Below are 26,063 nucleotides of genomic sequence, written 5' to 3'. Positions count from 1 at the left end.
TCTTTGCAAATTTCTTCAGTATTTTTTATTTCATTAAGTAAACTCTTCCATAATCTTAATTTTTCCACTCCTAATTCACGTATATTTGGGATAAGATCTTATCTTTTCATTGCTATTGTTTTTAAGAACCAACAATATAATAAAACTAATATATCAGAAACATTTTAAATTACATTACATATTCTTTTACTTTACATTGTTTTATTTTGTTATGGCTTTAACAATTGTCACATTGTTACATCCTGTAAAAACACTATATTAATAAGTTAACTTTATATTACAAGAAATAATAAAGTTGTTCAGTTAGGCTTTTTTAAACATGTTGTACTTATCGAATAATAAATCGTTTTTTAAAATTGTCAATAAATATTTTAACAAACTTTTAAATAGTATCTTATGACAAAAGCATGTTTTTTAAAACTATATTTAATATTTATGATTTAAAAACTATATTAGAGTAAGTAATACAAGTAAAAAATTAAAATTTAAGTTTCCCGCCATTTTCATTTGTTTGATTATAACAAAATACTTTCAAAAATGGCGGGAAACAAGGTTTTTAAGTGTTAACCAGCATTTGTATTTCTTTTATAACTTCCAATACCGCAGGACTCCGCAGTAATCCCTTTATATTTTAAAAGTAGAAATGTTAATTAACTAGAAAAAAAAAATATATTTTTGGAACTCGGTGGAGTATTTTTTTAGCTGATATATAAACCAAAAAAATACAATTGCTTGCTGCTTTTTTTTTCAAAAAGTCTTTAAACTTAAACAAAAAAATCAGACTTTTTTTTTCTTTTTAGTAAATTTGAAATATATAGAGCCAAAAGATTATCTTCAAAATAAATATACACTTTTATTTAAATTAAAACTACTCTTTTTTAGTTCAATAAAAATCTCACATTTTTCAGATTTTTTTGAAAATAATAACAAATTTTTTCACTTCTTTTTACTATAAACTACAAAATAAAAGTTTTATTAAAAAATTATTTATACTTTTGAAATAAATTATTGAAATTTAATGCTATTTAAAAAAGGGCACTTAATTTAGAGAAAAGTTGTGAGGGGTTTATTACCATTTTTTTGTTGTTTTGAGTCACTGTGCAGCGTTGCAATGTCCATCAGTTCCTTTGCACTTCATATCTCCAGAAGATATCTTTTGTGCACAAGCAGAAATAGTCTTGATTGGCCTGAATCTTTTAACCATTGGGGAAACAACATACAGAAAGTATCTAGTAACATGATCATTAGTAGGCAATTGCCTTCTAGGTAGAGAACTCAGTGGAGTTTCAAGAAGAAAGACAGATCTTCTTGGGTTGTAATTGATTGGCTCTTTTTTTAGTTTTAGCTCTTCCCATTCTTTTGAAATATTCAAATGTTTGAACAAAGAATTGATTTAAATATTTATAAAGTTAAATGTAAAAATTAATAAACTGTGCTTTTAAGCGTATTAAGTAATAATATAATAAGAACTTAATGGCAGACTGTAGTAACGGTGGAGTGATGAGGTCCTAGGATTTAGGGTAAGGATAAAAAGGCAGAGGAGTTGGTGGGCATTGTCAATATGATTATGAATAAAATAATATGAATTAAAATAAACAAATATATTATTATTGTATATCAGCATTAATCTACTATTTCCTCTGTTACGTAAGCTTGAACAGGAGAATGCTGTTTGCAAAAATTCGTCTAATAAATTGATTTTTAACATTTTAATACATGTATTATTTACAATGTCTGAAATAATCAAATCAAATATCTTATACAATGTGCTAGATATTATTGTATAAACATGTAAAATATACCTGTTTATGAAATAAAAATGCTAATTTCTTGTAAAAAATGGATTTTTACTTGTAGCTGTTACAAGCTTCCAGCACACTTAAAATTTTGCCTGTGAACGCATCCTAGGTAGCAAGGTGAACGCATACTAGGTAGCTTTTTTTTTGGGTCACCTAATATATATATATACATATATATATATATATATATATATATATATATATATATATATATATATATATATATATATATATATATATATATTTAATAAAGCATTTGACAGTGTCAATTACTGGCTGTTGTTCAAAAAATTATTAGATACTGGTCTGCCCAAAAAACTTGTTAGCTTGCTTGCATTTTGGTACAGTAATCAACAAATGTCTGTTCGATGGCAGAAAACAAAATCAAACAGTTTTGGAATTGGGAATGGGGTTCGTCAAGGAAGTATATTGTCACCACTTCTATTTAACTTTTACATACAAGATTTGATTTCATCAATATCAAACCTTCGTATTGGATGTAATATAGGTGGTATATTCATGAATGTGTTGGCCTATGCTGATGATATGGTTCTAATTGCGCCTTCTTGGTTTTCTCTTCAGAAACTAATTAGCTTTACAAATAAGGAATCTTCCTTAATTAACATGTCCTTTAATACCAAGAAAACTGTATGTATGGTGTTTAATCCAACTCAAAAATCAAAAGTTATATCAAACTCCTTCCCAGAATTATGTGTGTCAGGATGTGAAATTGCTTTTGTTGAATCTTTCAAATACCTTGGTCATATAATTAAAAATGACCTAACCGATGATCTTGATATAATCAAAGAGGTGAAGGGCCTTTACACACGTACAAATATCTTAATTAGACGCTTTCATTTATGTTCCACCAGAGTGAAGGTTAAACTGTTTAAAGCATACTGCATTTGTTTATATGGTGTTCCTTTGTGGCAAAATTATAATGATAAAACAATGGCACGCCTTCAGTATTGCTACAACAAATGTGCTAAAATGTTTTTCGGATACAACAAATATGATAGTATATCTTACATGCTTTTAGAGTTCAGATTACCATCTTTTCATACAATTATCTTAAACTATAAACATGCTTTTCGTAAACAGTTGATGGCTTGTACCTTGGTGAATCACTCTATTAATTCAGTTAATCAAAGTTTAAAATAATACTTTTCTTTTTTTAAAAAAAAAACAAAAATAAAACTATGGACCTGGCTCCTAATTTGTACATGCTTGTTGTCTGAAATATATTCTATTTATTTATTTATTTATTTATATATATATATATATATATATATATATATATATATATATATATATTAGGGATATGACTTTTTAATTTTTTTTCAAATAAAATGTTTCCTGTATCATAAATCGATGAACTTTTACCTAAAATCATGAAAAAAGGCCCAAATAGCTTTCTGCAACAAAAAAAGGTCACCCCAAAAATAAAAATTTGATTTACCATTTTTATACATTCATTTTTGACCGATGTTTTAATCTTAAGCTTAATTCTCAGCTTAATTCTATTTATTTCATTATTTTGTTATGAATTTATAAATATAACGCCACACGTTACCATGGCAACGAAACGGCCGTGTGCCGGCAAATACTTGGAATTGTTATGTGATGACGTCATTGTGTTACCACGGTGATATAGACGACTGTAACAGACTGTAGAAGATTATAGAACTTAGTAGAACATTCTGGAAGCTCTAAATAATTATATAAGCGAGCTGCTGTCAGAGCTCAGTGTTGATAATGTGAATAGTTCTATGAAGTACTCTGCGTGTAACTGAGCTAATAAGGAACTACTGTAGCGAACTAAAGACGCTGTAAGTGTACGAAGTATAAGTAGTTGTAGCATTATCGTTAGGATACGGACTGGATTATCGAACTGTTATCAACATTGACTGGATTATCGAACTATAATTGGATTACTATACAGTTAAAGTATTTTATTAATTAAACGACTTTATTAAACGGATATTTACGCTCAGCTATCCGTAAAGTCGTAACAATATTATATGATGTCTCACAAGAAAAGTCATACCGCAGTAACAAAGAACAAGAAGACTTGGACTAAAAATTTGGTGAGATTTCAAGAGTCACACAGAAGAAGAGGAAGCGTGGCTGTAGAAGAACATTCACTCGATGAAAAATCCAGAATACCACTTCAATTGCAGATCGTAGGAAGATACCAGTTTCTCGGAGCATATGTTAAAGGAAGAAAAGAACGAATAGACCAAATTTCTAAGGAAATTACAAAATTGTGGGACAATAAACTGAATTTTCCACGTGTGTCTGATCAAGTGATAAGAGCAAAGCTTATGAAGGTGCTGAAGGTCTATGATGAATGTGTCAAGCGTGGAAAATATGATGTTCTCAATGCATTATTTGACATCACGAAAGTGAATGGCCAGTGGTTATCCTCGGAAGATAAACGTCTATACCACCTACAAAAAGAAAGTAAAGGACAGGTGGGGTACTCAACAGGACAAGTGGCAAGTAAAGAAACCATTCACCCTTCCAAGAGAAGGAAAGTCCAGTCTGGAACAGCAATACCTTCCACATCACAAGTCCTGTCTACCACAGACAGTGGTACTGAATCTGAAAACTGCGGTACTGAATCTGAAAACTGCAAAAGTAAGAGTGAAGATGATGAAGACGACGACGGTGATAAAGACGATGATGAGGACACTCAGAAAAAAACTAGAAAGCACTACAAAAGTAAATTTGCTGTAAGTATGGTTACATCAAGTGGAGTTTCCACAAAGAAAGCTGCTAAAATATGCAATGTATTATCACAACAAGGTATTGATATTCCAACTCCAAGTCAATCAGCAATTTACAAGTCCATATTCAAAGAGGCAGGTAAATTAAAAAAAGAAATGATACAACAACTTAAAATGGAACAGTGGTCCTTACACTTTGACGGCAAACGAATAGATGATAAGGAATATCAGGTAGTTGTACTTCAGAATGAAAGAACTGACGTGAAACTTGATGCACTGCGTTTAAAAGATGGCAAAGCTGAAACTGTTGCTGAAAAAATTGCCAAACTTATTGATGAATACAATTTGTGGAATTCAATTAAGATGATCATTACTGATACAACAAACGTCAATACTGGGAAGAGAAATGGAGTTGTTGTGAAGTTGCAACGTATGTTTAAATTAAAGGGTGTCACAATACCACAATTTATCGGTTGTCAGCATCACGTACTAGACAGGATTCTCCGTCTGGTGATGGACGAAGAACTTGGGGGTGATACCAAATCTCCAAACATTGAATACCCATTTGTGTCTGAACTGTTGAATAAGTATGATGAACTGAAGGATAAGTTTGTGAATGGAACTGTAGAAATTCTTGATAAATCAGGGTGGAGAGACGATATGAAGTTTTTGTACCATTTAACAAGAGTGTTTAGGTTCTATGAAGAACAAAGAGACTTCCCTCTGATTCACTTTCAGAACATTCCTAATATGAGCAATGCCAGATGGAACTCAAGAGCCATTCTCGCCATTCTGGCGTTCATTCTTATGCCTGAAGCGAGAAAGAATTTGGAGAAGGTTTGCAGGTTCATTTCATATGAGTGGGCAGAACATTAGTTTAGTAGTCAAAAGTACAATGACAATGACTTCAAGAATTTATCTGATGTATTGAAGCCTTACAAAAAGGCATTGCAGTCATTCAAAAATCACTGGAAGAAAGAGCCATCCGTCATCGACATACCACGAAGTAATCAGATAGCTGAACGTGCAATCAAGGTGATGCAAGACCTGTATGCTTCCTGCAGAAAGAAAGACAAACTGCAACTTCGATTCATTCTAAGTAATAAGCGCTAGACTCTTTATGAGACGTGAGCATCATGTGACCCATGTACTAAACACAGTAGGCCTATAGACACAGACAGTTATGTATATTGTTGTACTAGACGCTTTGATACTGTTAATTTTGTAATACTTGTATAATTATATATCACATAATGTTTTTTGTTATATCACAGTACATGTTGCATAAATAAATAAAATAACAACAGGAGTATGACTCTTACAACATCTTCAGCCTTTAATATTCATTTACTGTACAAAAGTGTACCTATTGAAAATTCGATTTTTTGGTTTTGGGGTGACCTTTTTTCAAAATATGTCAAAATGAAACATCTATTCGTTCTTTTTACATAAAAGTTCATTGAATTACGATACAGGCCTAGTAGGTTGCAAAAAAGTCATATCCCTAATATATATATATATATATATATATATATATATATATATATATATATATATATATATATATATATATATATATGTATATATATATATATATATGTATATATATATATATATATATGTATATATATATATATATATATATATATATATATATATATATATATATATATATATATATCTGCGCGTGTTCTGATGTGGTGTTTACGGAAACCGTGCATCATTTTAAATAGGTAATTGTTTTAAAATGCTATTGTGTTAGTGTTGTTCAAAAATTTAAACAACTCTGCTATTTAAACAATTAGTTTTAATGTCATCAAATCAAGATAAGAAGCGAGAACAAATTTTGCATTTTCTAGTTGAAACCTAGGTGTATCAAACAAAACAATTTCTAAAGAGTTGCAGGTTGCTTTGAGAACAGTGCAGAGCGTTGTGAAACGATTTCAGGACACTGGTACAATCAAAAGGAAATCAGGAAATGGAAGAAAAAATTGTTTTGTTAGACGAGATCTTGGCAAAAAAGTGAAAGATGCCTTAGACAGAAAACCGGAGATTTCTTTTCGAACTTTAGCGAATAAATTCAAAACAACCCGGTGGGCACAGGACGTAAAAAAGACGACTTTTAAACGTCTATTGAACGTTTTGGACGTCTTTTGATCGTTCAAAAGACGTCTTATTTAGGTCCTGTGCCCACTGGGAAGTTTTTCCACTATACAAAGAGTGAAGAGAAATTGTGGTTATAAATCTTACAAAAAGAAAAAAGTTCGTTCGAAGAAAAGCAAAAAAATGTCGCATTTCGTTATTCAAAGCTGCTCTATAAAAAATTATGTGCCAAAAATCTTGTTTGATTATTGACGATGAAACTTATTGTGGTGGGTGTTTCAGATCTCTTCCAGGACACCAATATTACTCAGCAATTAATCGCAAAAAACTGAATTCCAATTATAAATGCATTGGAATGCAAAAATTTGCTAAAAAATTCTTAGTTTGGTAAACAATTTGTGGATGTGGTGAAAGAAGCTCTTGTTTTGTGACTACGGAAACAATTAACACCAAAATATACATAAAGAATGCTCAACGCCGTAAATGCATGTACTGGAAACTACACGAATTTTGCGTTTTTATAAAAAGGTTATGTTTTCACTGCATTTTTTTAGCCCGAATAATTTTTTTTTTTAATTTTTTTTTCTCTCCTAGCGCTTTAGTTTGTCTAAAATCAAACAAAGTTAAATTTTTTAAAACTACTTAAGTTTAGCTATAAAATTTTGCTTTATAGTTGATGAACCATATTTTGGTATAAAATGGTGCTGCTCTCAATGAAGATAAAACATTAAATTGAGAAAACAACTTTTTCAAACAAGTTTTAAGTTATATTTTTAATTTCTAATCTTTTAGTAAATGGAAAAAACAGATTTTAAGTTTAAAATCTGTTTTTTCCATTTTATATGAAAGTTTTTATTAATACGAGTGTGAAGAACACACAAATTGACATACGACTAGTTAGACTTTTAAAGTTAAACCTTTTAAGGTTTATTTAAAAGTCTAAGCTCAAAATTTAAACATTACTGTGATGTGAGCCACCCCTATTTTATAATGCCATAAAATTATTTAACCAAAATTCCGGTCTTTAAATTACCCTAGATTAGTATATAAATTTTATTTGTTATCACCGAGAACAAACAAGACAAAAAAGTTTGAGAACTTGCATTAACGGCGTTGAGTGCCTCAAGAAACGTCTTTTGTCGTTTTAAAGAACACACACGGGTAACCCGTTATTTTGGCCCAATTTAGCATCATGTCACTACTCTGGGACAACTTTAAAATGGCTTAGAGAACATAAAGTAGATTTCGTTGAAAAATACTGCAATCCACCAAATTGTCCCGAACTACGTCCTATCGAAAGATATTGGGATATATTATATCCCAATATCTTTTGATAGGACTATAATATAGATATATTCTTGTCAAAAGAAAACTAAGGTTCAATGTTAAAGAAGCCAGAAACATTAAAGATTTCAAAAATAAACGGATTAGAGCTACCAAGGAAGTCCAGCCAAAAACCGTGCAATAGCTGATGTCGAGTGTAAAACGCAAAGTGCGTGCGTACAAAACTTTACAAACTTTCTTAAGTGAAAGTTAAGAATATTAATATATGTACTTTCAAAATATATATAACATTCAACATCGAAATACAATAGTTAAAAAATATCCTTTAAAATAACTGCGCAGATTTTTTCTGGTACATGATATATATATATATATATATATATATTATATATATATATATATATATATATATATATATATATATATATATATATATATATATATATATATATATATATATATATATATATATATATATGTATATATACATTCATTTTTGTTTTAATAAGTAGATATAGCTGATGATTGCCAATCATCAGCTAAATCTACTTATACAATCATTTTTATTTAATAAGTAGATGTAGCTGACAGAGCCGTAACCACCGGGGGGGGGGGGGGCAGGGAGCATAGGCCCCCCCAATAACTTTTTAAAAATATTTTTTTAAAGGCCATGCCTTAAAAAAAATTTTTTTTTTCAATCGAAGAAACCCCAGGACCCCCCAATATTAAAATTGTGGTTACGGCTCTGGCTGATGATTGCAAATAGGCATGAAACTTTAAGTTCTATTTCAAAGTTGAATTTTTTCATGTAATTTAATTCAATATATAACCCATCGAGCTATTTTTTAAATAATTTGCGTTATATAGACCATTCTAAGAGGATATCTCAATTTGGTCATTATATATATTTATTCAATATTTATATATTTATTATTTTTTATTTATTTTTTTTAATGCAAATATATATCTAAAATAAAAAATATATATTTTCCAAAGTAGATTAATTCATAAAACAATAAAAAACTTGTAAACAATAACGTTGAGTAAGTTTAATGTTTTTATATAAAACAAAGTATATTGAGAGCATTCAGCAGATACATTTTAAAGATTTTCATTTAAAAAATAGAGACTAGGCATAAGCTGTCATTATAGTTGAAGATCAACAATCTTAGCTGAAGATAAATAACCTCTAGTATAAATTTATTGACATTACCTTAGGCAATATTTGCATTATTTACATGAAAAAGAAATATAATCGAGTTAAATTGTGTTTACTTATAGCAATTTTAGCTTTATACATTACACTTATACTTTAAGCAACTTTGTTGCTCAAAAGTTAAGTGATAGTTGAAGTTTTCATAAAAATTGATATCTAAAAAAAAGTATTTCTTTATTTAATTGAATTTAATCTAAAAAAAGTTAAAGCAAAAATCTTTTTATGAAGATAAAAATGTGTTTGCTTTTTAAGATTCAGTGACATTTTTTTTAAAAGATAGTGACGGGGAGGGGGGATGTCAAGGGTTTGAGAAGATGCAATCATTGGAAGTTAATTGCAAAACAAATTTTGAAATTAAAAGGTAAATTAAAAAAAAAATTGGTAGGAAAGGCACTAATTAATTGAAACTGAGAAGTAATTCTGACAAAATCTCCTTTAAAATAATGAAAAACTTTAATTTTCAAAACCTTTTTAGACATTTTAATAAACGTTGTTTAATTTTAAAAAATGTAATAAAAGAGTAACTTAGTGTAAAATGAGGAAAACTTTTTTGGTCTTAAACTTATTAACAGTACTGAATATATTATAAACATTTTGGAATATTTGGCGCTTAAAGATGACTAATGAAAGAGCGATAATTTTTATTTCTATTCTTACACTATAACCCACTATTCAGTATGATTAACGTATGTTTCAGTATATTTAAAAGCGCACTGATGCATACTTTGATAATACAGAAACCAAGTTTCTAACTTTAACTGATTTTTTACCCTAATTTTGTTGTTTTATGATTTTGACATCATAATTAACAAACAATGACAAACAATTAATCTTTAATGTTAATCTTTTTTGAACGATTAGGAAGTAAGATTAAATGCTTTAATTAAGAACTGAATGTGTTACGCCTGTAATACATTAAGTTTTCAGAACAAAATCATTCTTCTTCTTTTAGTTCAGCATCTTGTAAAATAAAATGTTTATTATCTAAGTAATTTTCAATCGCAAAAAGTTTTTCTCTAAATTCACCGCAAATTCCCATAAACTCATCAATACATTCTTTATAATAATAATCCTTCAGGTATTCATTTTCTTTTTGAAGTATTTGTAACTGTTCGTGTAAGTCTTTCAATTGTATCTTAAACTTATTTTTTTTTTGGTTGAGCTTTTCCATATACGCTTGAGAAAGCAAATCTTTCTGCCTTTCAAATAACTTGCCAATTAATTTACATGAAGTAACACCAGCGAGTTCTTGCTTAATACAGAGTGTATCAGGGATTTGCTTTGAGATTTCAGGGCAGTTTATGAGTTGACACAAGCAATCATTAATGTCGCAGTTTTCTATTCGACTCATTGCTGACTCGACAATAATATCAGATATAGTATTTTGGAGATATTTTTTTTCTGTACATAACAGTTCAGTTTTTTTCAGCTCTTTCTCTATTTTGTTGTTAAGGTGCTTGAATGCCACTTTTTCAAATTGCATTTTCTCATCTTGTAACATGTTTTGCATGACTTCTCTTTCTTTTAAAATTTGCAGCTCGTAGTATCTTTTTTGACGCCGTATTTCAGACAAAAGTTTAAAAACTTCTTTACGACAGTTTTTGTGTAACTCTGTATCTTGTATTCCTTTCGCGCTCATGCTATTTGTGTTGGCATTATTCATCTTATCTTTGTCGCTGCCGTCATTGTCACCGCCATCTTCGACATCATTACGCTTTAGTATTGGCTCATCATTTCCAACAAACTCATTTACAGGGTTTTTAATGTTATTTTGCAATTTAAGCAATTTTTCTAGTTCCTCAATTTGATTTTTTAAAGTAAGATTTTCTTCATTTTTTGCGCTCAGACAGTTTTCTTGTTTAACTGAGTTTGTTTCGTATTCTTCTATCATTTTTCTGAGATATTGTATTCGTCTTTCGTAATTGTTAACAATCTCTTTAACATCATTTTCAAACTTTTCGTTAGTTTTCTTATGTTGTCTTTCTAAATCTATAGTAAGTTTTTTTTTTTCTCCTTTGAACGTGACTAGTTTAGATTGTTTCGCTCTGAATTTACTAAAACAATAGCCGTCACTGAGCGACATCTTTCCAGTCTTAATGCTGAAAAGAAAAATTGTTGAAGTATATATTATTATTGAAGTTATATTAGTATATTTATTGAATGTAAATTTAAAAATATATATTTAATTTCTATTACATGAAAATTAAATATAGCATTAAATTAAAAAAAAATGATTTTAATTCCATTTTTCTGTTATGCTTGTTGTTATGCATGTTGCTTTTATAATAAACAGTATGTGTAAAATCCCCCTAAAACACGAACCGTTAAATTAAGAATGAAAAAGTAAAATCTAAACTTGGTACTTAAAAATCTTTCGAGTTTAAAAATTTTACTTTATGTAAGCAATCATACATACAGGATTTACTTAATTATTATTAATATTATTATATTAATATACCAACACTTTTATCTTTTGAAGTTTTCATTAAAAATATTATTTTATATTTATTATAATTAGTGATAAGTAATTATGTAGCAATAAAATAAGCTTTACCTTGTCAATTTTCTATAAGAATCTGACATTATGGACCAAATTCACGTTGGTTTTTGTTCAGCTATTATTTTCTTTTATCAAATAATACTTTTTGATTTAAATCTTTGAACTTTTTCATTTTTGTATAAACAAAGGAATTAGATCTTTACTTTTATTCCTATCTTCTAAAAAAGTTCGTTAATAAATCTACAATAAAACAAAAACCAAAACTCAAAAGTTTTTATTGATTAGTGCCAAAATAAGATTTTGTTAGAAATCAATCAGTAAAAAAAACGATTGCATGTTTTAAATAAACTCCAGGTATATTAGAGTATTCAGGGGGATCATTCAGGTCGTGTGAATTATTTATTAACAAATATTGAAAACTCTCTTATTTTTTCTATTCAAAAAATCTATTAATTAGTGTTTATGTTTTTGGGTTAATATTTAATTTATTTAGTAATGAGTTGTTAATAAAATTCTTTAGCCTTATCAAGTTTAAAGGGTTTTTACGACCTGTTATAATACTAATTTATAAATTTTTTTAAAGAGTAAAATGAATGATCAATATTAGATTTTTTTAAATAATACTATAATGAAAAAATTGAATATTAATATTCAATTTTTTTCAGTATCGTTTTGGATTTTTGGATTTTCTTTTAAAATAGTTAGCAACGTTTTTAATTTGGCTTGTTTCTTTGATGGAGATTGTTGCTGCAAAATTTTGAGTATCAGTTGGGGATTCTAGAATATCGGATATTGGCTATAAGATAGAACACTTTATATTTATTGTTTTATATTTTTATTTTTTTGTGAATGCGGTCTAAAAAGATACTGATCAAACGTTAGCACAACTAACGTTTCATTATTTTTTTACATTTCCCTTACAAATATACAAAAGGCAAGATTGAAGAAATAAGTGCAATAAGGATTGACAATAGTTAATAATTCGAAGTCTATTAAACATTATTTTAAAAATTGTAACAATGAAACAATAAAATATGTGACAAAACTTCTCATACACTGAAACTTTTTCATAAATGTCAAATGTTTGTAGTTTTTTTTTTTTTTTACTGCTTCTTATGGCCAACGATACGAGTTTTGAAGCGTAGGGGAGAAAAAAGTGAAGGGGCACGTGTCCCCGGCAACGTCGGTCGAGGGGCACGTGCCCCTCCACGTTCTATTATTTTTTCGCTTATTAAATATTGTTTTTAATAAAGTTGTTTTTTGTTTTTTTGAAGCTTCTTGCTGAATAAATATAGTTTGAAGTAAAATTGTTTGTTTAAAGTTCTATTTAAGATAAGTTATTTCGCTTTTTACCATCTCTTACCAGTTGGCGTTCTAGTTTAAGGTTATGTCCTCACAAAAAATATTTGATTTTTTTGAATGTTTTTGAGGGACAAAGAATTCGACAAGTTTGAGTTGATGTATGATTTTAAGTTGCTCTATGAGATCGACTTTTTTGCGGCGTTTTTTAAGAGTTGTTAGGTTTAGCCGTTTAAGTCGATCTTCAGAGGACAAGTGTTTAAATGAGGATATCGTTTTTGTTGCTCAGTGTTGGACTTGCTCAAGGATAGCGATGTCGGACATTAAGCGCAGCAACCAAGCTTGTACAGCAAACGCAAGGCGCGAGTAAATGAGATACATTGTGCGCCATAACTGAAAACAACTTCTGAGAAATGCAGGAGTCAAATATTTGACCATTCCTCAGCTTTGTTGGTATCAGCTTGGAGAGTTTGCTGTCCGACTCAATCTCCAATATGCCTATAGTTTTACTGTCGTTGGCATACAGTTTTATATGTTGAGTGATGCTGTTCGGCAGATCATTAATGAAGATTAAAAAGAGCGATGGGCCCACGACCAATACTTGAGGCACGCAACTAGTTACCGCTTTCCATTCAGATATAATACTGTTAATGACCACTCGTTGACTTTGGTTGAGTAGCCAAACTGTTCCTTATGGTTCCAATTGGTTCTATATATTTATTTTTATTTTAGGTGCTCAAAGAAGTTCTTGTGGTCTTATCACAGAGCACCACAGAAGAGCACTTGAAAGGAAGCTCACGCCTACTTTTTTACCAATGCTATAAAACTTGCATAACACATGCTGAGGGCAACGCATGGGTGTTAGCTGCTGTCGTGATTGCTGTTGTGTTAATTTGTATACATATAATTCGTTAAGTTAAAGAATTAAATGTATACAAATTAAATTTGCTTGTTTATGTAATGATATTACTTTATAAATATAATAAGCCATGAAAATATTATGACAATAACTTGGATTAATAATAAAAAAAATAATTATAATGGTTATCATAAAATTATTGTTTTATTTTAAGATAAAAATTATATTTAGTACAGTAAATAAACTCGTTAGCTGGTTTATCAAACATAGCTGCATTTTTTTTTTATTACAATTTGCTTACTGAAAATATATTTGATTATCTAAAGTCAAATCTTCATAAACTATTTATAATTTGACAATATGTAGAAAGTCTAAAGTTTTACAAAAGTTACGCACGCGCACAACTGTGCACTTTTTTTTGTTACAAACATGGTTTAAGACTGGCAAAAGATCGATAACACTGGCTAAATTTGCACAATAATGCCAATCTTAAAATGATCTTGAGAAGTTATTGCTACATGAACGGTATCACCGGCGAGATAGCATCGATCACAATCCAATGATAACCGTGCATTGACCATGCATGAAGAGTTTGCTAGGCGATAACTAAAGGGATGACGTCATTATAAGTTTTACCAAAGACCCAATCAGATAATTTGATGAGTATATCTACCACAATTGATAAAAAATGGTGCGGAAATCTTGCGTTTGAACCACTGCCAATTGTTTCACCTACGCCGTTGGCACGCCTATAAAGAGTTGCTACTGGTATGCTGATTGATTGAGTTGCTTAACAGTACAAAAATGTCTAGATAAAAAGTTGTGAAAAATTTTGTTAATAATTTTATGATTAACACTCAAAAAACTTGAACTAGAAATCAAAATTGTTTGCTCACACTGCCTCGTGTAAGATAAGAACTTGCAAAGAAAAGATTTTATTATGTGGGTGCAAAACTTTATTATGATTAACTATGTAAAATTAAAACTGTTGAAAATTTTACTTACTTCAAAATTCTCATTGATAAACTCTTTAAAAATTGATTTTGTTATCTAGGATTTTTAATAATAATAGTTTTTGATATTAATTTGTAACTCTCAAGGCACGCGTTAGGAAACCATCCATAAATTACGCAATGCTAAATTTCACTAGAAAACAAAACAAAGAAGATCAAAAGTTTTCCCTTGCAGAGTCTTAGTTTAAATAAAATATCAAAATAGCAGATTAAGCTTAATGAAAATCACCGCGTAAAAGCCCTTAAGATCTTCTACTTCTGGTTTTTAAATACATATAGTGTTGCGTAATTTATGGATAATCCCTTTTAGCAATTTTGAGCGGCCGTGGCGCAGTGGTTAGAGCGCTTGTTTTAGAAGCAAGATCCAATTTTTTTTCAATTCAAAACTTTATTTATAGCTGATTGCATACAGTAGTTTATAAAAAAACTAATTAAAATCAACACTATATTTTAAATATTATAAAATTTATGTTTGTTTGTATTGTCTATGCAGTTGCATAGACAATACAAGCAAACACAAATATCGTAAAAAATGCCATAAAATATTAGTAACAACTGGCATAGTAACGTACTTAAATAATATATTGTGCATAAAAATCTTAAAAAGAAAAAAAAAATAACTTCATAAATATCGTAAAAAGAAAAGAAAAACTTTGTCAATACCGTAAAAAGAACAAATAAATTTATAAATTTGTAAAAACGACATGATTAGTAATGGTAAAAAACAAATTTAAGTTTTACAAATTTTATGAAAACTTTTTCCCCCATTCCAATCTAAAATATTATTTTTGAACACCTCGAGACTTTTTGAGCACATGGTTTTATTGTCAAGGGAATTCCAGAGCGAGGTGACTCTTCATTAAACATTATTTATATTTTTATAATTAGGGTCTATGGACTGTAACATCAATTTATTGCACCATCGAAGTTGAAATGGTAAGGTTTTCTTCATAAATAAGTCTTTCATAAATTCAGGTTTTGAACCCTTAAAGAATTTAAAAACTTCAATCATTAGAAATCGCAAGTTTTTCAGGATGTATTCTTGTGTTATCTAATTGTAACATTTCTTCCAAAGACAAATTAAATCTTTTACGGACTATGTGGAGCGCTTTTTTATGAATTTTATTAATAAGGTTGCCATTGTATTTTGAGCAAAACATCCAAATCAAAGGACAATATGAAAAAATAGACCAAATATACGCGTTAAATAATAGATCAGCTTATTTAGGGATTGTCCATAAATTTCGTAACGCAAACTTTCACAATAAATAAATTTAAAAAAAGATCAAAAGTTTTCCTTCGCAGAGTCTTATTTTAAATAAAAAATCAAAACAGCTCGTTAAGTTTAATGAAAATCGCCGCGTATAAGAGCTTACTATCTCCTGTTTCTTGAATATATTTTGCATTGCGTAATTTGCGGACGATACCTTGTAAGATAAAAAACTTCTTATTCGAGAAAGGGCAAAGCACTTACCATTAGCTTTTTCGTATAGAGCTTCAACGTGATCACCAAGCTTTAAATCCGTATCAATTGTAATCCCAAGTAGCTTAATTTTATACAAAGCAAAAATCTTGTCCTCGCCAACCATTTAAATTGGCTGTTTGAATTTTTTGACCAACTATAAGAAATTGAAATTTTTGGGGGTTTACGATCATACGGTGTTTCGTTTTGCAATCAAAGAATAACACTTTCTAAGTTATTTTCACAAACATAGAGAGTATTATTGTCAGCACAATTGCAAATCTTATGGTTCGAAAAGAGCTCTGGGCATGTTTCGCGTCATCGGCAAGGAAGAAAGCGCGAACTTTCTAAATAAATGCTCTTCCACTGCTACAAGACCGTTAGGTCTTATTGGGGCACCTAACAGATAGTCCATAAATTACGCAATTAAAATTTAACTTTTGAACGCAGCAATTCTCATTAAACTTAATGACCTATTTTTATTTTTATTTAACTTAAGGTACAGCGATGGAAAAATTTTGATCTTTTTTGTTTTGTTTATAGCGTTGCGTAATATATGGACGATCCCTAAAATAAAACAAAAATTATTTTAAAATTGAACTGTTACATTATCTTGATAAAGTAATTATTTATTAAATAAATAAAAATAAAATGATTTTTATTTTTATTACTATTTTTATGATATTTGTTATTTTAATTCATTTTATTGTTATTAATATTATTATTATTATTAGTATTATTATTAGTATTATTATTATTATTATTATTATTATTATTATTATTATTATTATTATTATTAACGCATGATTTATTTAATAGATTTTCGTTTTTGCTAAACGTTCCTAATGTTCGAAAAACGTTTTTGGCGTTAATTACTTTCGCACGCAACTTAGCCTGTAATGGGATCATTTACGACCAAAAAGCGACGCGTGGCTTGGTTTGTTAATAAAAATCCGGGGGATAACGTTATCTGTTATAAGAAATGTTTGCCCCATATTATACATATTTTACTGTTAGATTATATATTTTTATTCAAAATATATTAACATCATTTAAAAATAGTTTAATGGTTATGTAGTATTTGGATAGTTAGTTATATAATCAAGTTTTTAAATATATGTATTTTAAACACGATTAATCAACAAAAATTGTATTTTCGTTTAAAGTTAAAAATGGTAGCTGCGAGTTGTGATCTGGATAAAAACAACAACAATTACCATAGCCAATAAAACCTGAATAAGAGAAAAAAGATCAATCATATAAATTGATTGTATTATTTAAAACATCATTAGCAATTTAAGCTCTCATAGAACTATTATTTCTTAAATGAAGTATAAAACCTGCAGCAATAAGAAACGAATTTTTATCCAGATTTCATTAAATTGTGCATACCATCCCACTAATTGTTGTGAAAATTTTGTTCAATTCTCAAAAATTATTTAAAGTTGTAATGCTGAACCATGCATCATTCATCTCAACCTTATATGAATAATGTTTTTCATCAAAACCATCAATATAAGCAAGGTATGTTTATGTGTTAAATTGCTTTGTTTTACGTTTTAAATTTATTTGTTATTCAAAGAAAAGTGTTGTTACAAAAATAAAATATTAAAGTTTGTTTTTTTTTAATTCTAAAAATATTTTTTATATAATTTAGAAGTTATTAGTTTACATTGATTATGTGTATCAACTACTCAAATAAATATTTTACAAACAAACATAGTCATAAAATATACTACACTATACTGTAACTTAATAATTTTTGAATCTACAATACCAATAAATATATTGTTTGCATAATATTCTGTTTAGTGTGACATAAAGTTTTTTAAATAATTAAATATTAGGTTTATATGGTTGCAGAGGGCTTTACAGTATTAGGTTATATACCACTATGTTTTATAAGATTGCAGAGGTCTATACAGTATTTTTTTTTTCAATTTTTTAAAATACTATTAAAACTAAATATTTGAATTGATGAGGCTTTATATGACAAATTTTGGTAATGTTGCAGAATTGCGGCGTAAAATGAATTTATCTTTTTGCACACCCGTCCCTAGAGAATTTTTATTGTCATTAATTATTTTATCATAATATTACATATTAAATATATACATACAGTTAAATATTATGTTTTTATTTATTTATTTTTTTTAAATAAATCTAATATTTAGTTATAGAATTCATTTAAATATTTATCTTTATAATAATTATAGAATAAAGGTAAAAATAAATATTCTTGTGGTTATTAAAATAGCCATTTATATTTCAGTTTAAACAGGATATATACACAAAATGTAAAAAACAAATGCTGTATATAAAGGAAAGTAAACTTATAAAGGTTTTCATCTTTACAGATCTCTTTACAGATATTTTCTTAAAAATATGTTTTGTACAACTTTAGAATATTTATATATGTATTTTTATTTTACTTATAATATATAATTTAATAAATAGTATGTAAATACTAAATAAAAGTATAAAATATATTGAAGTTCAAAGTGTTCAGTTTATCATTGCTAAGTGAAGCGAAAAATAAATAAACTTTTAACTTTTATCAAAACTCTATTGCAGATTTTTTTATAAAGTAATAAAATGATTTTACACCGCTATTCTGCAACATTATCCATTTTTTTACAAGTGAATTCAAACATATTGTTCATGTATACATAGACTTAAGTAGCGATTCTATGGTGCAATAAAAAGTATTTGATATCAGACAAAAACACATATTTTTCATTTATTTTATTCTCTTATATATTTTTTTGTGGTTAAGCAAGCACCTCAAGATTTTTTTCATTAATTAATTTATCTCAACCTCTTCCTAACCCTAAATATATAAAAAGCAGAAAACTTTATATGGCTTCTTATATAGTATTTATGTCTTGAGACCACTATTGATAATAAAAACATTCCAGTGGCAAAAACTTGCCACTGGAATGTTTTTTTAAACAAAATTTTTTAAGGTAAAGATTCATAGGTGGAAGAACACATCCTAGTTGTATGAAACAAGTTTATATTTATGTTTTCTTAACGAGATGATACTTAGGACTTTTATGTAGAAATTACATTTCTATTTTCTTCCTTTGTGTATATTTTGTTTTAATTTTTGTGCTTGTTTTAGTATTAATTTTTTTTTGAATTTGCATTTTTTTTGATTTTTTTTTTTTTTGATTCCATAACACAGCCAGTTTTCTATACAAAATATACTATGTGTTTTTTGTAAATGTCATTTTTCCAGTACAAAAATGCAACATCTTCATATCAAGTTAACTTCTGAAGCTGAGATACTTCTCATTTTTAAGTCTTTTTGAGTTCTAATACAATTATTTTAATCATATATAAGTATGTGGGCAAAAAAAAATTCTAGGAAACAGCTAACTTAAGGAAAGAGTCCATCTCTAACTTAAAAAAAAACAAAAAAAGGTAACTATTTTATGATAAGTTATCAATTCAATTTTTAAGTATGCGAGTGTTTTCTAATATGCTATATTATATATTTTGGAATATGGAGGTTTGTTTAGTTAATGACTGAAATTTATAGTCTACACAGTCTTTTATTATATGTAAAATTGTCAATATCTTAAACCAATCAAAATATATATTTTTTAACTTGTTTTATTTCCACCCAAATATGTATTAATGAAAAAATGGCATAAACAATTATGAAATGAATGTAATGTGCAAAAAGTTGCTATATAATTTTATAACAGAACACCATCACAGGCAGTAAACGACCAGGGTTGATATTTGACTGGGGCCGGGGCTGGGTTTGATAAAATATAGCCGGGGCCAAGTTTGTGACCAGGGCTACATAAGCATTTATACATCCTAAAGTATATTTTTTTTATTTAAAATTTTGTATATATATGTATATATATACATCATTATGATCAACATGATCATCATCATCATTAACAGCATAAAAGAGAAAGGCTTGACGATGATGATGATGATGATGATGATGATGATGATGATGATGATGATGATGATCACTATCATCTTTATTACCATCATCATCATCAGGCTTTAGCCTTCCTCTTTTAAGCTGTTTCTCTAATATAAACAATCTCGAGCTTTTTTTTTCCTTGTTATATATATATATATATATATATATATATATATATATATATATATATATATATATATATATATATATATATATATATACAGCGGTGGCCAAAAATTAAAGACCACTCTTTTTTTTTTCAAAATTTATTTTTAACCTTAGTATAATTTTATTTTGGAAAAAGGTATCAAATAAAGAAAAACATTTTTAGAAAGAATTTTTATTGTATTTTATATTTATTATAAAAGAATTTATAATTTTTTTACAAAATAATGTTAAAAAATTAAAAAACTGACTAGTAAAAAATATAAATGGGAAAAAAAATTGGACAAAATTTTAAGACCAGTTTCAAAAATATTTCAAAAAGCAATAAAAAAATAATTTAGAAACGTGTTGTTCCTCCATTTGTTTTCAAGCACTCCTGTACTCGTTCTGACATTGAATTCATTAAAGTTTTGATTACTTCATCAGTCACATTTTTCAAATAATGAGAGATTTGAACAAATTGTAAAGTTGTTCTTTACCAAGCTTGTGATCAAGCCACGACCCTAAATTCTCTATTGGATCAAAGTCTGGACTATTGGCAGGCCATGGAAGCACTTGAATTTTATTAGAATTGAACCAATCGCTAGAAACATGCGCTTTATGACACGGCGCATTATCTTGCTGGAAAATAAATCCATCTTGCAACTGCCATAAATCAAAGCTAGGAATAAGCGAGTTTTCCAAAATTTTGATGTACCTTTATCGATGTACCTACGATGATCATTAATTGATCGGGTCTCTTTGTATCGTTGAATTATGTTAATAATGCAAGAGTGAGACCTTCCGAGCTTTTCTGCTATTTGTCTGATGCTATAGCCTTCTTTTAATGCAAGAGCCGCGTATCTGTCTTTTTCTTCAATCTTTGCACGCATTTTTGCAATATTTTTATATCCTTATTGCAATTCAAAAAATGAATGTTTATTTGATATCGAAACTCAGGTTTCGACATTTTATTTTATAGCCAATGTAATAAGCAATTAAGATAGTTAAAAAAAATAATGGATTATTATTTTTAATAAGTGCAAATTAAAGATTTGAAAGTGGTTGTTAAATTTTGTCCAATTTATTTAAGGAAGATTTATAAGTACTCATCAGTTTTTTAATAAGTTAAACACTATTTAGTTAAAATTAGATTTAAAAAATTATACCACTTTAATCCGTATGTTTTAATTAACAAGATATTAAAAAAAAAATTTAATATGTCAATTAGAATCTTCTTAATTTAAATTTAAAGATTAAGAAACCAACTAAAAAATGAGTGGTCTTTATTTTTTGGCCACCGCTGTATATATATATATATATATATATATATATATATATATATATATATATATATATATATATATATATATATATATATATATATATAATATTTAAAATATATAATAATAAAAATTGTAATATTAAATTTAATTATTTAATATTAAAAAACAAAAAAAATTGATACAAAATAGACATTCCACAATATGTACATTTACAAAATAACACAACTAGATTTTTTTTTCTTAATTAGTAAATTAAACTTGTTTTGCGGTAATCTATTTTCCAGTAGTTTAAAAAATGTTAACGTTCCTAAATTGGAAAAAAAAAAATTTAAAGATAATTTTATGGCGTCAAAATCACAACAAACTAATGTGCTAAAACATTGTTATTTAAAACTAGGCCTGTAGTATGGTTTGTGAGTTTAAATAAATGGACTAAGATTTTCTTTTTGCTTCTTTATTATATTAAGCTAAATATCTAAAATTTAAATAAAATTAAATAAGTAAAAATTTATATTTTTTGGCAAAGTTGGTAAAAATCCAATAAATAGTTTTTAGAATGGCATTTATTATCTACTATTTGATTGTGTGTTAATTGATAAGTTAAGTACTAAGCCTTGCATAACAAATGTAGTATATTCGTTCAACATTGTTATTTTTTTATTTTGGGGCTTAGAGTTAAATATTAATTTTTTTTACCAGAGTTCTCTAGTCTAAAAGCTTAAAAAATATTTTGGAACTTTTGAACTCAATAATGAAAAAGTATGTGTTTTGAAAGTCCTAGAAATTCATTCCTAGTCACTGTGTCATCATGTATTATTGTAACCAAGAGTTCTGGATTTAATGTTAAAACATTAAATTTATATTATTACAGTACTGTTATAGTCTTGTTTTTTTTTCTGTATCAATTTTAATAGTTTCTAAACATTTTTGGAGGCTCATGAATAGAAAGCTCTGGTAAAATTGTTTTCTTATTATAATTTAAAGTGATATAGATCTATATAGTTAATAAAAAATTTTTCTATAATATTTTTTTAGATGCACCAGGTTCATCAGCAAGTCTATTTTACACTGGGTTTGGTCAAAATTCTCCTCAAAATCCAAACAATTCATCAGATGTTTTCAATAAATCTGTGCTGCCAGATCAATCAAGCTTGTTTATGTCATCTCCACCATCACAAATACCACCAACTCCACCACCACAAATACCACCAACTCCTCCAACATCAAGTTACAATGCATCGATTCTAGAACAAAATTCCGGAGTTAGTACTTTAAATTTTTATTAACATGCTATAAAAATGTAAGCAATCAAATTTGAAACAATTATGTGTGCACATTTACACTTAAGTTATTTTTAAAATTTAAGCTAAGTTCTTTTAAAAAGCAACAGTTTATAAATTTAATTATATATAGTTTTAAGATGAGCAGACTATTTTTAAAATCAGAAAAAAATTTCACAGAATGCTAAAAATTTGCAGATACTTTTAATTTTTTTTGTCACTTTAACTCTTGTGGGAAACCAAGAAAATGCAATGGTTTTCAGGACTCAGAAAAAATATTTTAATTTATTTTAAATCTTATTTTAACTCTACTTATGTAGTTAAGGCAATTTTAAAATATTATAGCATCTGTATGATATTTTGTTGACTATGACATATTTCCATTAAATGATCAGGTCTGTGAATTATGAAAAGATGAAAAAAATTAAAATGATAAATTTTGCGGTATCATAAAATATAAATGTTTGTTGCAAAAAAACCCAGACCGAAGATTTTTTTTTTTTAAATCTTCTTAAAATCACAATCCCTATTCCGAATTCAAATAAGATTTTAAATCAATAGTTTGTTTAGGTGAAATAAACATCATAGTTTAATGATATGATCTGTTCTGATTTGCAATTTTTTTTTTAAGTATAAGCTCCTTTTTGTGAAAAATGATAGAAATGTTGTATTTTGACAACTACATATAGTTCATATACATCAGAACTGAGATAGGGATAGTAAAAAGGTTTTGAAAATTATATAAAAAAAGAAACTATAATATCTAGACTATAACAGTAGACTATATAGACTATATATAGATATATATCTTCTTCTTAAATTTAAAAAAAAATCTAAAGCAAAAAAAATTATAACATCCAAAGCTTTTGTTTGGACATAATACACTGAGAAAGTCATGCTAATTCCAAATAAAAGAATTCCAATAATTTGTAAATCGCCTTAACTACACCGAGTATTAAACTCTAAAATTAGATTATATTTTGAAAAATTTATTTAGATGTAGATATACTAAAGAAGTTTGTTATTACATCTTGATTTTATTTATTTTATTAGTTTGTTTTATTTTATTATTATTTTATTGTTTTTATATTCAATTTTTTTTATCTATAGTTCTAAGTTTTGTAAGACTTTATTTGCGTTTTAGTCAAATCCATATAGAACGAATAGAGGACGCAGATCATACCATACCACAAATACATTGTTTAGTGGGAATTCTTCGAAAGGCTCATCTAATTTTTTTGAAACATCTTCTTTGGCTTCATCTGCTTCTGTTAAAAGCAACCTATTGTCAGATAATGTTCAACCTCATATTCCTTCAAATTACCAGCCTTTTTCAAGTTTGAGCTTTGTTTTTACTATTTATATTTACTTGAATTATTTACTTATTATATACTTTTAAAATAAAATTTTTAGTTTTTAAATTGATTTTTCTTTGTATTTGACTTTTTGACTGTTTTTATTTATTTATTTTTAATATCTAAATTGATTTTTGACCTCAATATTGATCAACAGTTAATTAGTAAATTACTATAGTGGTGTTAAAGCCAATATTAGAGATATTATAGTATATATCTTCAATTTTGAGTAGAATAGCACTAATTATGACAGTAATACTACAAGTTAACAAAAGAAATAGCACTAATTATGAAAATTGTATATATTAGTTATCTTATGAGTAATACTCTGAGTGCTAATGTTTTATGTGTTTGTTTTTTTGTTATTTATGTTAAACATTTTAGACTTTCCAATTGCATCAAATCAGTACACAGATCAACATAATACTTTAAATGTCGTCTCTGAACCACAAACTTTAAATGAAAATGATAGAAACTTAGGTGAGCTAATGAAGTGCTTTGAGAATGATAGCAAAGTTAGTACAAGCACAGTAAAGAAACCATTAACAAAAGAGGAGAGGAGAGAAGGTAAGATTCAAATAGAAGTTAATTCTAGCAGTTATAAGATGTGTGAATAAGATATTATACATAAAAATGATGTAGTAGCAAAGTGCTTGCTGTATAAGCGAGAAGTACAGAGTTCAACCACCACCATGTCTCTGTAAAATAGCCTATTCGACTGTATTGGCTCTTTGGTCCTGGGGAAATAAATACAGTAAAAAAATATACTACTTTGTTTTTTTTGGCATTTCTTCTTTAATCAATTTGTATTTAGATATATCTTAAAGTTGAATTTTGCAATATTTTTTTATGTTTTTATTTTTTTTTTTTAATAGTTATTATGAAATTTCTTATTTGATAATAACATTGCAGTGAGAAGTTTTGTATTGTTTATTTTCCACTAAAAGTAAATAAGCTACAAGTAATCAAGTAAAAAATATAATTTTAAAAATTTATTTCTAGTTCGTGAACGTGCTCGAAAAGCTAGATTGAGAAACAAAAATCAAGATAACAGCACTAATAGTTTTGAAGGACTTATTAGCGAAATCTCATCCCAAGGGACTTCTTTGTGTTCAGATGTTTCAGCAGACATCCAAGATGGAAAACTATTTACAAACTCATATAATACAAATGATTTTGTTGATTCAACTCAAAGAGTAAGTTTTTTACTTTCATTTTTTCATAAAAGTTATTTTGTTTTGTTTTGGCTTGAAAGTTGACTGCAATCAAGCAAACCAACTCAAAAAAAATATTTTTTATTTCTTAAAGTTTACTTACTACAATAATTTTAAGCTAAAAAAAGTTATAATATTTTTGTAATATTCAAACTTCAACTTAGTTGAATATTACATTTTGAATATTGTGCGCTTAGTGTTTTGTTTACATTCATTGTTCAATTGCTTATTTATGATGAAGGTAGAAAATCTTTTCTCATACTTTTTTAAATATTATTATTACTTTTATTTAAATCAAAACATTTAATAAGTTTTTACCGAAAATATCAAACCATAGTAATATTAGGTTGATGCATAACTATTGTATGTTTTTTGTCAGTATTTATTATTCAGTATTAGTAGCTAAAATTTAATGTAAATTTTATAATATGTCTTTTTAATGGTTTTTATATAATGTTAATAAAATAAATTTCTTCATCAAGAAACTTTTTAAAACATCAATTTTTATGTAAGCATATATCTGTAGTTGATTATTTAATTTTGATCTTTTTTAAAATCTTGGTTGCCATAA

General features: G+C 27.4%; 3 protein-coding genes across 4 annotated transcripts in view; 2 read left to right on the top strand and 1 right to left on the bottom strand.

Annotated features, from left to right (window-relative positions):
* Positions 1–2,156: 2,156 nt before the first annotated feature.
* Positions 2,157–2,960, top strand: LOC136076125 (uncharacterized). Its single transcript, XM_065789595.1, has one exon. The coding sequence runs from the start codon at positions 2,157–2,159 to the stop codon at positions 2,958–2,960; it is 804 nt and encodes a 267-aa protein (XP_065645667.1).
* Positions 2,961–9,957: 6,997 nt separating this feature from the next.
* On the bottom strand, positions 9,958–11,965 carry LOC105850879 (uncharacterized). Its single transcript, XM_065791296.1, has 2 exons — positions 11,686–11,965; positions 9,958–11,230 (listed from the first exon to the last, which is right to left on the bottom strand). Exons 1-2 carry the CDS (start codon positions 11,712–11,714, stop codon positions 10,066–10,068), a joined length of 1,194 nt encoding a protein of 397 aa, XP_065647368.1. The 5' UTR covers positions 11,715–11,965; the 3' UTR covers positions 9,958–10,065.
* Positions 11,966–17,188: 5,223 nt separating this feature from the next.
* Positions 17,189–26,063, top strand: part of LOC100197480 (uncharacterized) — a 30,947-nt gene continuing 22,072 nt past the window's right edge. For both annotated transcript variants that reach the window (XM_065791295.1, XM_065791294.1), the window contains exons 1-5: positions 17,189–17,788; positions 22,679–22,905; positions 24,068–24,260; positions 24,663–24,845; positions 25,281–25,474. In XM_065791295.1, the coding sequence (XP_065647367.1) occupies positions 17,725–17,788; positions 22,679–22,905; positions 24,068–24,260; positions 24,663–24,845; positions 25,281–25,474 (861 nt within the window). In that variant the 5' untranslated portion in view covers positions 17,189–17,724. The remainder of the gene's footprint in view (positions 17,789–22,678; positions 22,906–24,067; positions 24,261–24,662; positions 24,846–25,280; positions 25,475–26,063) is intronic.

Source organism: Hydra vulgaris, chromosome 02 (genome assembly GCF_038396675.1).
Source record: "Hydra vulgaris chromosome 02, alternate assembly HydraT2T_AEP".
Taxonomy (NCBI): Eukaryota; Metazoa; Cnidaria; class Hydrozoa; order Anthoathecata; family Hydridae; genus Hydra; species Hydra vulgaris.
This window is presented reverse-complemented; position numbering and strand designations above follow the sequence as displayed.